This window comes from Cornus florida, unplaced genomic scaffold, assembly GCF_030987335.1.
Source record: "Cornus florida cultivar Cherokee Brave unplaced genomic scaffold, ASM3098733v1 CherokeeBrave_3.0.0_Hap2_Chr02, whole genome shotgun sequence".
Lineage (NCBI taxonomy): Eukaryota > Viridiplantae > Streptophyta > Magnoliopsida > Cornales > Cornaceae > Cornus > Cornus florida.
The window spans coordinates 17569127-17583099 of NW_026775572.1; the positions used below are offsets into that span (position 1 = coordinate 17569127).

At 35.7% G+C, this 13973-nt stretch overlaps 1 protein-coding gene across 4 annotated transcripts; it reads right to left on the minus strand.

Moving 5' to 3' along the window:
• Window positions 1–5315: 5315 nt before the first annotated feature.
• On the minus strand, window positions 5316–11911 carry LOC132293972 (chaperone protein dnaJ 10). Of its 4 annotated transcripts, none has more exons than XM_059791668.1 (10): window positions 11662–11904; window positions 11007–11095; window positions 10462–10521; window positions 9352–9434; window positions 8867–9032; window positions 8655–8784; window positions 7077–7235; window positions 6745–6917; window positions 6221–6301; window positions 5316–5660 (listed from the first exon to the last, which is right to left on the minus strand). In XM_059791668.1, exons 2-10 carry the CDS (start codon window positions 11091–11093, stop codon window positions 5595–5597), a joined length of 1005 nt encoding a protein of 334 aa, XP_059647651.1. In that variant the 5' UTR covers window positions 11094–11095; window positions 11662–11904; the 3' UTR covers window positions 5316–5594. The 4 variants fall into 4 exon arrangements, with proteins under 4 accessions (XP_059647651.1, XP_059647650.1, XP_059647649.1 ...); XM_059791667.1 differs by having other exon boundaries at window positions 11007–11124; XM_059791666.1 differs by having other exon boundaries at window positions 11007–11129.
• Between the last annotated feature and the right edge of the window lie 2062 nt (window positions 11912–13973).

A 13973-nucleotide genomic window follows, 5' to 3' on the forward strand; every position in this document is an offset into this window, starting at 1 on the left:
ATATCTTGGGAATGATGTACATTTCCAGAGACGTTACTTCCATATAAAAAACTATTTTGCCCTTGGGATTTATTTGGTCTTTTTCTGATATTTTCTTCCGCGTCGGTTCTCGTGGAGTTCCGTGGCCTTATGAAAGGTCACTTTGGTATCCTAGGGATGTTGTATATTTCTAGAGATTTATTTTTTCTTTTCGCTTCCGCATTTCAGATCCGTTATCAGGTCAAACTATGGTTCATCACAAAACGCACTGGCTCACATAACCAGTGAATATCGTTTATTTATGCCACCAAAGAATGCAAATAAATGACTAGTTAACTGAAAGTGTAACTAGAGCCTAGTAAGGCCCCAATATCTTGAACTGCCGAGATCACTCTCCCTTACCACTAACTATGCTCAAACATTATATGAATTTGATGGTCTATCAATGGTCCCATGTTGATTCACTTAAGAGTAGATATAGGGCACATATGTTGTGCAGAAGGGGGCTTGAATCCTATTATTTAGCAAAAGGGTGGTCGTAGATCATGGAATATTTTGAAAGAGAATTGCATTGACGTACCTTCTTTTATGCCTAGGGACTGTGGGGTTTAGGGTATCATCTGTTATATAAATGGTTTTCAAGACCTATAGTCAAGGAAGGGTGACGGCGATGGAACAGAGGGTTGGTTCTCTCGCTAAGAGAAAATGAGTGAATAGAGTGGTTTAACCCTCACCTGAGCCTTCTGGTTTTGTTTCTTCGCCTGAGCTTGGGCTTGGACCCTAGTACAATAGATTACGATGGCGTGAATGGGCCTTAAAACCTCGGAACAAAGGAAATATCGGATCAACTGACTCAATCTATCGTCGTACCTAACTCATCGGCGTATCTGACTCGCCTGCTATTCTATTAGATTGGAATCGAGGAAGGTTTAAAGATGGAATTCGAAATGAATTCTATGCGGAGGCTAAGGTCCTACTATAGTAATTGATGAGAACTAGCAAGGCTCCTTCTTGCTTTTAATGGCTATGAAGTGGCTACGAAGGAAGCAAAATGATAAACTAGGTAATTGGTTGAGGATAATGTAGAAAAAGGGAAGCCCCTAAAATAAACAAAAGGGGTGGACTACTATCTGCGATCTAGGAACTGGAATGATAGGATTTGGTTCAAACACTTTTGGCTAGCGCTAAACCTTGGTACGCAATGAGTATCCCCAAATATAGTAAGTGTGCGGTGAGGTTTCTTTCTAAGTATCAAGTTTACAAAAAATTAGAAACAAAGAACTGATCCGAGTTATCATAAAGTGCCATGCCCTAAGCACCAACGACGATGAAAGCAGAGAAGGAAAAGAATCAATGATTAATTGGGTTACCTCTTCCTATCATAAATCGTTTAAGAAAGTTAGTAGTGTGCTGCTTGATTGTTACTTGATTGTTCTTAATTCATTCACCAAGAAATCATCTTTGATAAGACAGATAGCAACAATCAAACGTATGTTTTTTATATTTTCTTTGGAAGAAAATGTTATTCACGTTGTTCCAAATTCTATTTCAATTATTACAAAAAGAAAAGATCAATGCCCTTAATTAGCATAATCTGAAGGTCAACAGAGCTTTTCGTTTTGTTGCAAAACAGTTTCAAAATAGCCAATTCTTCCTTATCGCGAAGGAAACATATGTTCCCTATTTGAGTCCCCACTCTCTCAAATACCCTTCTTTCGAGGTCCATCTATGCTCCAATCTGAGTTTTTAAAGCCTTTCTAAGGCCAGTCAAAACGTAGGCTCCCGTACGTAAAAGAAATGGATTGCTCGCCCTTGGATTATATTATGTTATTGAATTCTTTTCTTGTTTTCTCTTGGTGGATCTATTTGGGAATCTCCTTTCTCTGAGGAGGGGGGGAAGTTTGCTCACTTTCAGGAAGTGATCTCCCTAAAGAATAAAAAGATTTTGATACTTCAAAGAAGACAAAATGAAATGAATAGAGGGGATTAGAGCCTTGGTTCATGTAGCGGGGAAGGAAGTGTTTCTATAGACCGAAGCGGGGGAGTCTCACTCTATGAATATGTAGAGAAGGTCATTTAATAGCTTTCGTGATAAACCAAACCAATTTGATTTTCAAAATGCTTACTTATAGCTACGGAACAGGCCTACCACACCACACTGTATCTCCCCTCGCCTTCGGCTCCATGCATACTGTACTGAGCCTTTGTTGACGCTGCCACCACTTTTTCTTTCTTTAATACGGGGTAAACTGAAGCGCATTAAAGTGGTAGCCTTCAACAAAATCGAAACTAACCAATAAAGTACTTGGGAATTCCCTTGGTCGGTGGCTATCAAATCGTATTTTGGTTCTTCCATTAATATGTCTATTCCAATTGTAACCCTTCATCCTATAACAATTAAAATAATTTTTAACCCTCCCATATTTGACCCTGCCCAAACCCGACCCAACTTGCCTTTTTGCCACCCCTACTTTGAAGTTACAAGACATACACAAATCAACATCAACTTATGATATAACTTCTTGTTAATGCACAAAAAGAGTATTAATATAAACATTACTTACCAAGGCATGTCAAGATACAATTTTTTTTTTATGTAATCCTTGTCTAGCATGACTTTTTGAAGCCTAGAAATTGATTCAGGAAACATTACAGATATTGCGTCATCAACGTATACAGCATCTTGACCTGCATGCTGTTATTAGTGTAAAGAGAGTATTATTTATTTAAAAAGACTTGAGAAGTAGAAAAATTCTTGTAGTTTACAATTTTTGGCATCCCCAAGTGCAAATCCACGCAACTCTCTTTTAGATCTTCAGCAAGGGAAAAACCTTCTTCATGCATCGTCAGAAATTTCTGAAAAAAAGAAGAAAGAAAAAAAAGAACAACAAATGTTATCAAGATAATATATAAGTAAAAATTAACTTATATAAAGGAATAGTACATACTCGATGAACGTTTTAGAGGATTGTAAGGTTCTCGAACACTGATAAATAGAATATGTGGCCTGATAAACTGGACTGTTGAAGGAAAGCCAGAAAGAAAAAGGGAGTGTTTCCTTCTTCTCATATAATGCATGTCCATTTTCCAAGTCGATTTGGTATAGCTTTGTAGCGGTTCGTTTCCATAACACAATAAAATACATATAAATGGTGATATCATACATAAATCTGAGTGATCCGGACAACATAATAAAATTCGAGGTGGACTGAGAGAGGTGGAAGCACAGGCAAACTCGAGAGAGAGGGTAAAGATGGCAGTGTATTCGTACACCATTGACTCCCTTGGTGAAGATGTATGGAGAAAACATGAGAGGTTATTTCGTCCGCCTTTTTTGCTCTCTGCCTCCTTCTTGGCCTTGGAACACCTCTTTATATAGGCCAACTGCCAAGTGAGGTTTGGTGACGTCATAGTATGATATCACGTATGTCCATTAACGTAACAATTAGAAGAGATAAATATCTCAAATAATCAATGTTAATTAAAATTGATTTAATTTGTACGGGAGTGAAAATGGTATTTCTCTCTCTACGAGTCAGGTCGAGAGTCGACTCGACGAGCCCTCAACTTCATCCACCAAACCAAGAACCTCCTCGAATCCCAGGTATTCCCGAGTCCTGCTCCCAACTTAGGTCTTCAAGTCTTCGACCTTCTACTTGAGGTATACTGACGTGGTAAGTGTCACGTAACTTAGACCATTTGTCCGTTTGATTTATGGGTCATCATTGCTGATGTGGTGTTGCTTGTTGACCATTTAACCAAGTTTTGTGGGCCATTGTTGATGATGTGGCATAGTTCATTGACCGTTTGACCAAGAAATGTGGGCCATGTGGAGTGAGATATATTCAACACCTACATTTAGTCCCCCTACTCGAGTGAGCTTTGTAGAATTCATAGAAGGTTAGTCGTGCATAAATGACTTGAAAGTGGTGCTTATGCAAGGTTTTACGTGACTTGGTGCGATACCGGGGTTTGGTGACCTGGTGCGATACCAGGGCTTGATGACCTGGAGTGAGACCAGGGTTTGGTGAGTCGAAGCGAGAAAAATACTACTCCTTAATGTGGGTTCCACACTAGAAAGACTTCCTTGTTCACTACATCATCGGTGTGGCTTCAGCATGATTGATGTGGGTTCCAGCACAATTGATGTGGGTTCCGACTTTATCATCGATGTTAACTAATTATATCAACTCATGTAAAAAAAAAGTGCATTTATTTACCTACTCGGTCCTATTACTATACGTCAGCATTCAATTAATTTGTGATACTATGTCATCTCAATTAATTGTGATACTGTGTAATCTAAATAACCTATCACCACATTTAGTTAGTTATACCACGTCTTCAAAACAACATAGCATTAAAGTATTTTTCGTCCCATATATCCGTGTATTGCCCCCGACCATCTTGTCTTGAAAGAAAGAAAAAAAACAAAAATTATATACAATATCCCGAAATCTCCCGGCCGTTAGATCATCAGGTAAACTCCACCACCACATCAAATGTTTCCTTCTTTTTTTCCTTTTTTTCTTTTTTTCGCTTTTTTAAAGAAGTTTGCTTTAACACGGTTCTCCCACCAATATCTTGAAGTAACAATGATATCATTTTCACGGACCTTGAGTGAGAGAGAGCATTAGTGTTTCTAAAATTTGTCCGGTCACAAGTCACAACACCAGTAAGTTTTCCTAATAATTCTTGCTTACAACTTTAGAATGGTGGACCTATAATGTATGGTAACCGATACTTTATAGCTTAATATGATGTGGTACATAAAATGTTACAAAACACAATCCATAACCAAAAAATAAAAAAATAAATAAAAATAAAAATAAAAGTCTGAAAAAACACATTTGCATATTGGGGATTTTGTGCAACGAGAACATGATTAAATTACAAGCAGCCAGGGTAGAGTCTGGCCATGTGAGTAGAACAAGCAAAACTGGGATTGAAATAACAGGTGCCCGCTATGTTTAGTGACATGAAACTGAATTACCAACTTAAGATATGCTAATGTGGGGTAGCCAGCCAGGTAGGGTACTGAAAAGCCGACACACCCCCCACCTCGTACATGTTCCAATTTGTATCCTAGGTTCACTCACTACCTTCCACCATGTTCCTCTCGATATTGCCTCCTGCACAAGTTCATTATTAGCAAAAACTGTTTTTTCTGGGCTCTGCGGTGTCCTAATCTAGTACTAAGAATATATCCCAACCCTAACCGAGAAATTCAGGTGCGAAACTAAGAAAAATGGTTACAGCAAACAATGTTGGGTAACCTAGGCTAGGTTGAATGAATATCTAAAATCACAAACCATATAGAATATTGAAGGCGGAAATAAACAAAAAGAATGAACTGCAATAGATACTTCATCTAATAATTGAGTACTAAAAACTATAAGTAATAAACAACATGATTAAAGGTTGAAACCAATACTATAATGGTTGGATGTGTCGGGCCAAACCTGACACAATACAGTTATAAGTGCACACATTTTCCCCAGACTAATTATATTTAGTGTCGATCAGTTGATCTAAAACCATCTGCCATCAATGCATACACATATACACCAGAGCAACTGAGGTAGACATTAGATCTGAGCAACTTGGATGATGTATCAGCAATCCAAAATCGGACTTTCACAGCGTAGACTGTTCTCTCTGCTATATATAGACTTCGCACCCTGAGAAGCAATGAAGAATTGCATGTTATAAGCTAGTAGTATCATGAATAATAAATGGAAGTTCCAGTTCCTAGCACAAATGCAAATTCAAGCTCATTATATTTAAAAGTCATCTTTAGTGTAATGGATCAAATTTATAAGAGGTGACAAAGTTTAAACTATACAAATTATTCACCTGTACCCTTTTTGGGACACTAGTTATCTAACAAGATAGAAGAAGCTACTCCAGAGTGCCAGAGAGAGAAACATAACAAGATTCTATTAATGTTTTTGTTTCTATGTTGACGAGATGATGAGCCCGTGGCTTTCCATTCTAATTGTCTTCATTTTCCATTCCAAAATTGTACCATAAACTTGTACCATTTAACAATAATAACGGTAAATTCAGATTAAAAAGAAAACTGAAATCAAGTTAATAGGCACACTTGAAAAAGCTCATTTTGTTGTTTGATATTTAAGTATTCCGTCTACAGAGACAGAGACAGAGACGGACACATGCACTTTCATTTTTATGTAATTTACAAGTTGCATGGAAGGATGCTTGGGAAACCAAAACTTACTTGGAAAATTGTTCCGAGCTTTTTCATCCCTTTGGCCCGTTGCTTGAGAACATCCTTAGAAACAGTAGGGTCTTTGAGAACCTGAAGTGGAAGCAGAAAATCCACAATCACTTTCTTCAAACCAAGTATCGTTTTTTTTATACTTCTCATCATGCGTAATTTTTATGTTTAGCTTAAAAATGACATGCTCAGTGTGTCAAAACCCAAGCATAGATGCCACAATTGGTTGCCCATCTGTCGAATGCCAAGGCAAATACAACATCAAGTGACATAATGGTAATCCAATTATCAAAAAATTAAGACCCATGTTTTCAAAAAGAATGTAAATATATTGCTAGATATTATCTATATAATTCTCTTCGTGAAAATTGATCTTAATTATCGTATCTGCCACATGCCAAGGCATGCATAACCAATTAAGTAATACAATAGTAAGGCCAGTCATCTAACTATTGCATTAGTTAACTGGCGGCCTTCCTATGTTGTCATAGCTGGAATTTATAATTAAAAAAATTGGGACTCACTGCTTGGCAGACATGTGATAAAGTCGACTCAATATCAACCACATTGATCTGCCAAAGGGAATTAATCATTGCATCTCTTTTATCTTCAAAGGCTTTGATTAAGCGTTCTTCTCTGTTTTCTCCTTGATTCACCTTCTTCAGATCCTCCTGCAACTGAATTAAATTCACAGCACCTAGCATGTGCAATATATAAGATGATTGGCTCTCTTTAAAGCAAAAGTCAATAGTCAGAAGCCTTTTTCCTAAAATGGACCATTTAAATCATTTATCGAAAAATATAAAATAATGATAACAAAAAAATAATAATAATAATAAGTGCAGAAATATCACACCTGAAGCTGCCATAACTTGCGATTTTATCTGGTGTCCTTTATCTCGAACCCATTCTGCTAAAAATGGTACCTTCATATATCGTTTGTCCTTTCCAATTTCTCTTGCAGCTTGCCTTGTGTAGATATAACCAATAGTGTGTAGCATAGCCTCGCCAAAAGCTGAAACGATAACAAATATGATTTAAAAGTGATTTACAATAGGAGGTGCATAGAAAAATAAAAGAACCCAAGTTTCAGACCATCTCTACGCTGCCAAAACAAGTACACAGCCAGGTTTTCTGGAATTCAACTCCATAGGAAAAAAAATTAAAAAAATTCCCACAATAAATGACCCTAAATGACTCCATAAGAATTGCCATTCACAGCTTTGTCAATATTTTGACATCAGTAACTATAACAGTAAAATTAATGTTCAACGCCAGTGAGACCAGTTTAGCCTGACTCGGACCCTATACCAGACTAGATGACTTAGAACCAGGCAGGTTAACTAGTCAAAATGTCAAACCAACAACCCAAACCAGGGTTTATTTTGCAGTCTGGTCATCTAGAAGATTAAAAACTTCTAAAAAAACCTTCTACAATAACATCTTTGTATAGTTACAGAAGTGTTTAGTTTTATTTGACATATCTTTCGCCAGAAGATGTAATAATTTAAATATTATTAAACTGAAGTGGCTGCTACTAGAATCATGCAGAAGAATCTGTTTATGACTCACCACTGGTGGGCCAGTTCATCCAGCTGAATTGGATTTTAAAAAATTTAATGAAAAATATAACGGCACGTGCAGACGTCAGAAGGTGCATTACGCTTCAACTTCCGGTTGCTTCTAGAAATGCTAGTAGTAAATTCAATAAATTGCCAAGGAAACAGAAGATAATTGATATAAAGGAAATAATCATTCTAAAATTGGTTCAAATACAATGAAGCCTCCAGAGAAATGAAATAAAGATGAACTTCAAAAATAAAAAATAAAAATTGAATTATTACACTGAAAATACCAACTGAGAGTTGCCGAAGATTCTGAAGTTGCAATGATATGATCGAGTGGAAACCATCTCAAGCAAGAACCATGCAAAGTTATTCTCCGAATACAAATACTCAGGAATTTCAAAAGCAATAAAAGACACAAAATTCAAAACACTTTAGAATAGCTCCCAATAGGTTGAATTGTACTGGGCAAATATGATAACATACATCAAAAGCTAGACAAAGTTAATAGAATTTCAGTTGCCATGCACTGAACTATCAGCATTCGATAGATGAAAATGGAATCTATAACTAGCTTTTCAAGGTCCTATTGCTTTAATAAAAATTCTAGTGAAACAGGCGGATAAGCATACACATTGTATCGACCACAGTATTTCCTTCATGTTTCAAGACTGGATGAACTTAATATGAGCCTGCCTTACTTTTAGAGAAGATCAATTCAGATCCTAACAAAACTATCAGTTTTTCTTCCTGGCATATTTGAAGCTAGCAATAAAGATTAGTCATGATTTTTAGGTTGTCAAATCTTTCATATTAACAAAATCTGCAAGGTAATGAGATGTACTACAAGAAAAGGAAATAACGTTTACCAGCAGATGAAAGACGGCGGGCTTCTAATTTTGCCCACCCCACAAACTCATCAGGTCGACCTCCAACAAATGGCTGAAGGCGATTTTTTAGATTTGTTATGAGCTTTTCCTCCCTTTCCTTTTGTAATGCCTGCACAGTAAAAGTAGGCAGGATAATTTCAGTAAGTGTATTGAGCAGTTGGCACTCTGAAAACGGCAATAAAAGTATATACCTTAATCTTCTCCTGAACTCTTTGCTTCCGGACTTCAGGAACCTGCGACTCTTCTTCAACCTCAAGAGATGCTAAAGTAGCCAATGCAAGTTGCCCAATATAATCCTCAAAATATTCACTCCCAAACACCATTCCAAATACAGCTGCAGGGTCCACCATCGAGTCCCTGACAAAGGGAATAAATTACAATTATCTTTCCTCGTGCATGTTTTATAGGACGAAAAGTATAGGGATTAAAAGGAAGCTTAACAGGTAAATTAATCACATAATAACTCTTGCACTGAACTTATAAAAAAAAATAACTCTTGAACTGAAAGTTCTTGAATAGAAAACCAACATAAATGACATTTTGTACAAATATGTCCAATTAAAAGCGCTATTAAACATTTTATTGTGAATGCTCTTGAAAATTGCCATTTTGTACAAGTACGTCCAATTACAAGTCCTCTGCACCATTCTTTTTTCTTTGAGTTATATATACTTACTGTGATACTCCAGCCTTTCCATTTTTGTCATATGCTTCACGCTTCTCAGGGTCACCTAGAACTTGATAAGCCTCCGCAAGAACCTGGAGACAACCATACCAAGAAAAAGTAATACAAAGAGGTAACAATAATAGAAACACAGGAATTTTCTTCCTTTCTTTAAAAACAGAACACACACACACACACACACACACACACACACACACACAAACACACACACACACACACACACAAACACATATGCCTTAAACTTACATAAGAGTGCTTGGAATGACATTTCTGAAATGACTTCTCGCCCATTGTTACTAGATTTCCACTCCATCTTCAACTTATTTTTAAGATGCAATTAGATCAATATTCACCTTTTTCTTTTCCCCCTTCTTCTTTAAAAATGCAAGTTCTATTTGCTTTTGATTTTAAGTTAGAGATAGGGATTTGCTTACGAAAATGAGAATCGCCTATTGATGGACCCCATCCTCGTCAACCTCTTTATCGAAGATCTATTATGTTATATTTCAGTCTCAATTTCACCTTTCTTTCACTTATTTTTCTCTTTCATAAAGTCTTTTTATGTTTAAACATGTAAAGTGTGTGTTGTTGTTGGGGGGGGGGGGGGGGGGGGGGGGTTTGCGGGGCAAATAGATTTATACAATATATCTGTTTAACATGGAAAATGAAAAGGGGGAGGGGGAGGGGAGTCATTCTATTTCCAAATGCACCCTAAACCATTATGATAAGTTGAGGTAAAAGCTAATGCAATTAAGGTAAAATCATTGACATGGAAAATGAAAAGGGGGAGGGGAGTCATTCTATTTCCAAACACACCTGAAACCATTATGATAAGTTGAGACAATGCAATTAAAGTAAAATCAAACCAGAAAAATTAATTTATAATATATTTGCTTGACATGGAAAATGGAAAATGAAAAAAAAAAAAAAAAAAAAAAAAAAAAAAAAACTACTAAAAATCAATATATAATATATTTGCTTGACATGCAAATCAATTTGTTTGACTTTCAGGCTTTCAAATTTAATAACAACTCCTCCCTGATACTAAGATGAAGTATCTCAACAATTATACTGATTAAGAAAATTAAGTCAATTCATTACCTGGAAATTGTGGGCAGCTTTTGGATCTCCAGGATTTTTATCCGGGTGAACTAGCCTTGCCTAAAAAGAGAAGATGTGAAATTACTTCATGCTTGAAGTGCTGTAACCATTGAAATTGATATTTTATCCTCCCACTATCAAATTCAAGGTGGACCAACCCAGGAAATCCTCAACAGAATAATAGAAATAGGATGTAGAACACAGTTCAAATCAGTAAACTTGATTCCGAATAGCTTGTTCAAATATGTTCTTGAATTCAAAATATTGAAAACAGAAATCACATTAGCGGGATACTGGTCACATCCGAGGTCTTAGCCACATTGTCTTTTAATTTTTTCAAATAATCGGACAACAAAAATAGATTCAAATAAATGTCGTGCGCATTTGTGTGTATTTTTTTTCTTCATAAAACAAGATTTTAATCTTCACAAAAATGATAATTTGGAAGTCTTAGTTTATCTGGCTAAATAAATGACACACGATCTCATCTCCTTGCAATATAACCATGGAAAAGTTTTGAAAATATAATAAAGCAGAGGCCTTACCTTGACGTAGTAAGCCTTCTTAATCTCTGCTGCAGTTGCATCCACATTGACTCCCAATATGTCATAATATTCAGTTTCCTTCACCATAGCTTCAAATAAAACTCTCTAACTTCACAAACTAGACTAGAAACACAAATTCAACCATCAAACACTCTAATTTCTAAATAAATAAAAAATTAATGATGCATCATACAAGGTAAATCATAATTAGAAACAAAAATAGAAAAATCAAAGCGAATCAAATCAAATATTCCCACGTATATATGTAAACATAGACCCAAACGAATACACATACGCACCATGACAAGGAAGAAATAGATGGAAATGTGAAGCAGAATATTTGGTGAAATTTCGAACAATTGTTAGGGTAAAAATCAAGATGATCTTGAATGAATCAGCCAAGCGAAAAAAATTAAAAAAAAAAACAACAACAACATTGTAGTTACGAAATTAAATCATGAAATTGATCGATAATTCAAGAAAAACATTCAAGAACAAGAAACGAAGATCGAAAAAGAAAACATATATGGAGATTAGAGACAGAAAACTAAAAAATGGAAGTGATTAAAGCTGAGATAAGCAGTTCTTGCGAGTTGCGAAAAGAAAATCTAGAGATTGTCCTGATAAAGAAGATGTGTGTGAGAGAGAGACTTACCTGTTAACAAAGATTTACACCAGAAGTCGGACGAAAAACGAAACCAAACACTGCGAACAACTAGAGATAAAAATGGAAGAAATTAGATCTGTTTATGGATTAAAGTATTATTCCAACAATGAAATTGGGACCGACGTTGTCGAGAAAGAAAGGATGAAACGACGACGGTTATACGACGTTCGGGGGATTGATAATTAGAGAGAGAATGTACGTGTAATGTGCGTGGTGTGACAGTGTAGGGTCGCCGGAAAATCTTAGGTGTGAAGTTGAAGCACATGTGGACTCGCGTGATCACCGATTCGTTGCTTCCACATAAAGGATCTTGATGTCCAATGTCTGTGATGGGCCTCATTACTTTGTTTCTTTCTCTACTTTAGGCCTCATAAAAACTACCAACATGACCCAAGCCCAACTACTCAAATCAGGCCAAGACCAAAAACCTCCGCAAATTATTCATCTAGTAATGTTATCAAGTCCAGAGCCTTCTTGATTCGAAAAGTATACAGGAGGTAACAGTTAATAAACACCACCGGTCTAGTCATACAAAGTAGTAGTGAGAGTGCGAGAGTGAGAGTATGAGCCACAAAATTTAAGTCACACAAAATTTAAATTAGAGCATAAATGTGTATGAAGCGCACGGAGCACGAGAACAATATATATTGTGAAGAATTATGTGACTCAGCATGTGGTTAATAAAAACATCTTTTCTTTAATATGAGTAAAAGAATTGGGGTCTTATGATTGAGCCGAGTTTTCAGTCTCTCTACATTTAATAATCGAATCGAGACAATTTTTTAAAATTCGTGAACTGAAATAAATTATTTATTATCTTTTAATTTAATGATTAAATGTGAAAAGTTCATAACAAGGTTTTCACCAAAAATTAATAAAAAAATTGTCTTGAACACAACTATCTTGATTTAGGGAATAGTACCGATGTGTCAAATTTAAATTTAATGACAAGAGATATCTCTTGCCTACATCATCTATGTGGAATGATATCAATCTCTTAAATTTGTGTGATTCCTTGAATTTTCATAGATGGACTAAATAAGAAAAATGATACTCACTCCAAAGAGAGTTGATAAGAGGTGATGCACTCCATCTCTTACGATGTATGGACTGAAGAAGTTAAGGAGTGTTTTAAGCCTTTTTTTGCATGCCAACTCATCTCTTAAATAAATTTCAATATAAAACCAGTCAGCTCTTATGATCTACAACTAAACCGAGTTATTGTGTTCCCTAAAATGTCCCACTTTGTATTGGAGTTTATACTGGATGAGTGAGGCATAACACGTTATTTGGCATTTTCATTGAAAATAATGGTTCGCCTATTTATAAAAACTACTCTGAACAAATTAATATGCTACATAAAAAAATAAAAATAAAAAATTAAGGATTTTAGCATTGGGAGTATTTGTAAGAGGGGCAGAAAGGGCTCGTGTAGCTGCAGGATTTGAAAACGGAATTAATCATGATTTTGAACCTGTTCCTTCCATGACCCATCTTAATTGAGACAGAAAATTTAATGCTCGAAGGAAAATTATTCATTACAATCATTTCAACGATGCTAATATATGTGTTTTGGTAGAGTGTTTATAACCATCCGTTACACCACGTCGTCGTAGTCGTCCATTAACAAATTTATTCAACGAATAAAATGAGAAAGAGATATTTGAACCCTCGATAGTTCTTTGTTCAAAATTAAAATGACCTTTTAAGACTGAGCAAACTTGCCTATATCCTCTTAAAATTTTGAGTAACCCAAAGTGTAAAATTCAAATCTAACACCAGAAGCATATAAACTCCACATGGTTTCCTTTCTTTTTCAACATGAGACAAGTATTTACCACAAACTCAGTCTCTTCACTGTCATAATTTGGGATATAATTTCTCTTTCATCCAAAACGCTTTTGAATAAGTAAATATAGCAAGATTATCCACTCCACTCCACACACTCTATGAGTCGCTTTTATTTTAGCCCAAAAATAACTTAAATACTTATATTTTCTAAGTCCCCAAAACTAGTTTCCACTTTCCAAATTCCAACAATCAAAACTTGAAGTAGCATTAACACCTCAATAATGTGTGAAATTAGAAGCAAAGAAAGGACTTCATAGCTAAGCTCTTCCCATTGAACCAAAAAAACACCTGTCTCTTTCTCTAATTACAAGAAACTTAATTAATAGTATTAAATTACACGCTCTTAGACTTCTCTTCACCGTCCATTAATGTGCATCTAATAAGACAACACTCTCAGTCATCCAAGACTTTCCCATCTTTTCATATTTATTGTTCATATTATACTCTCA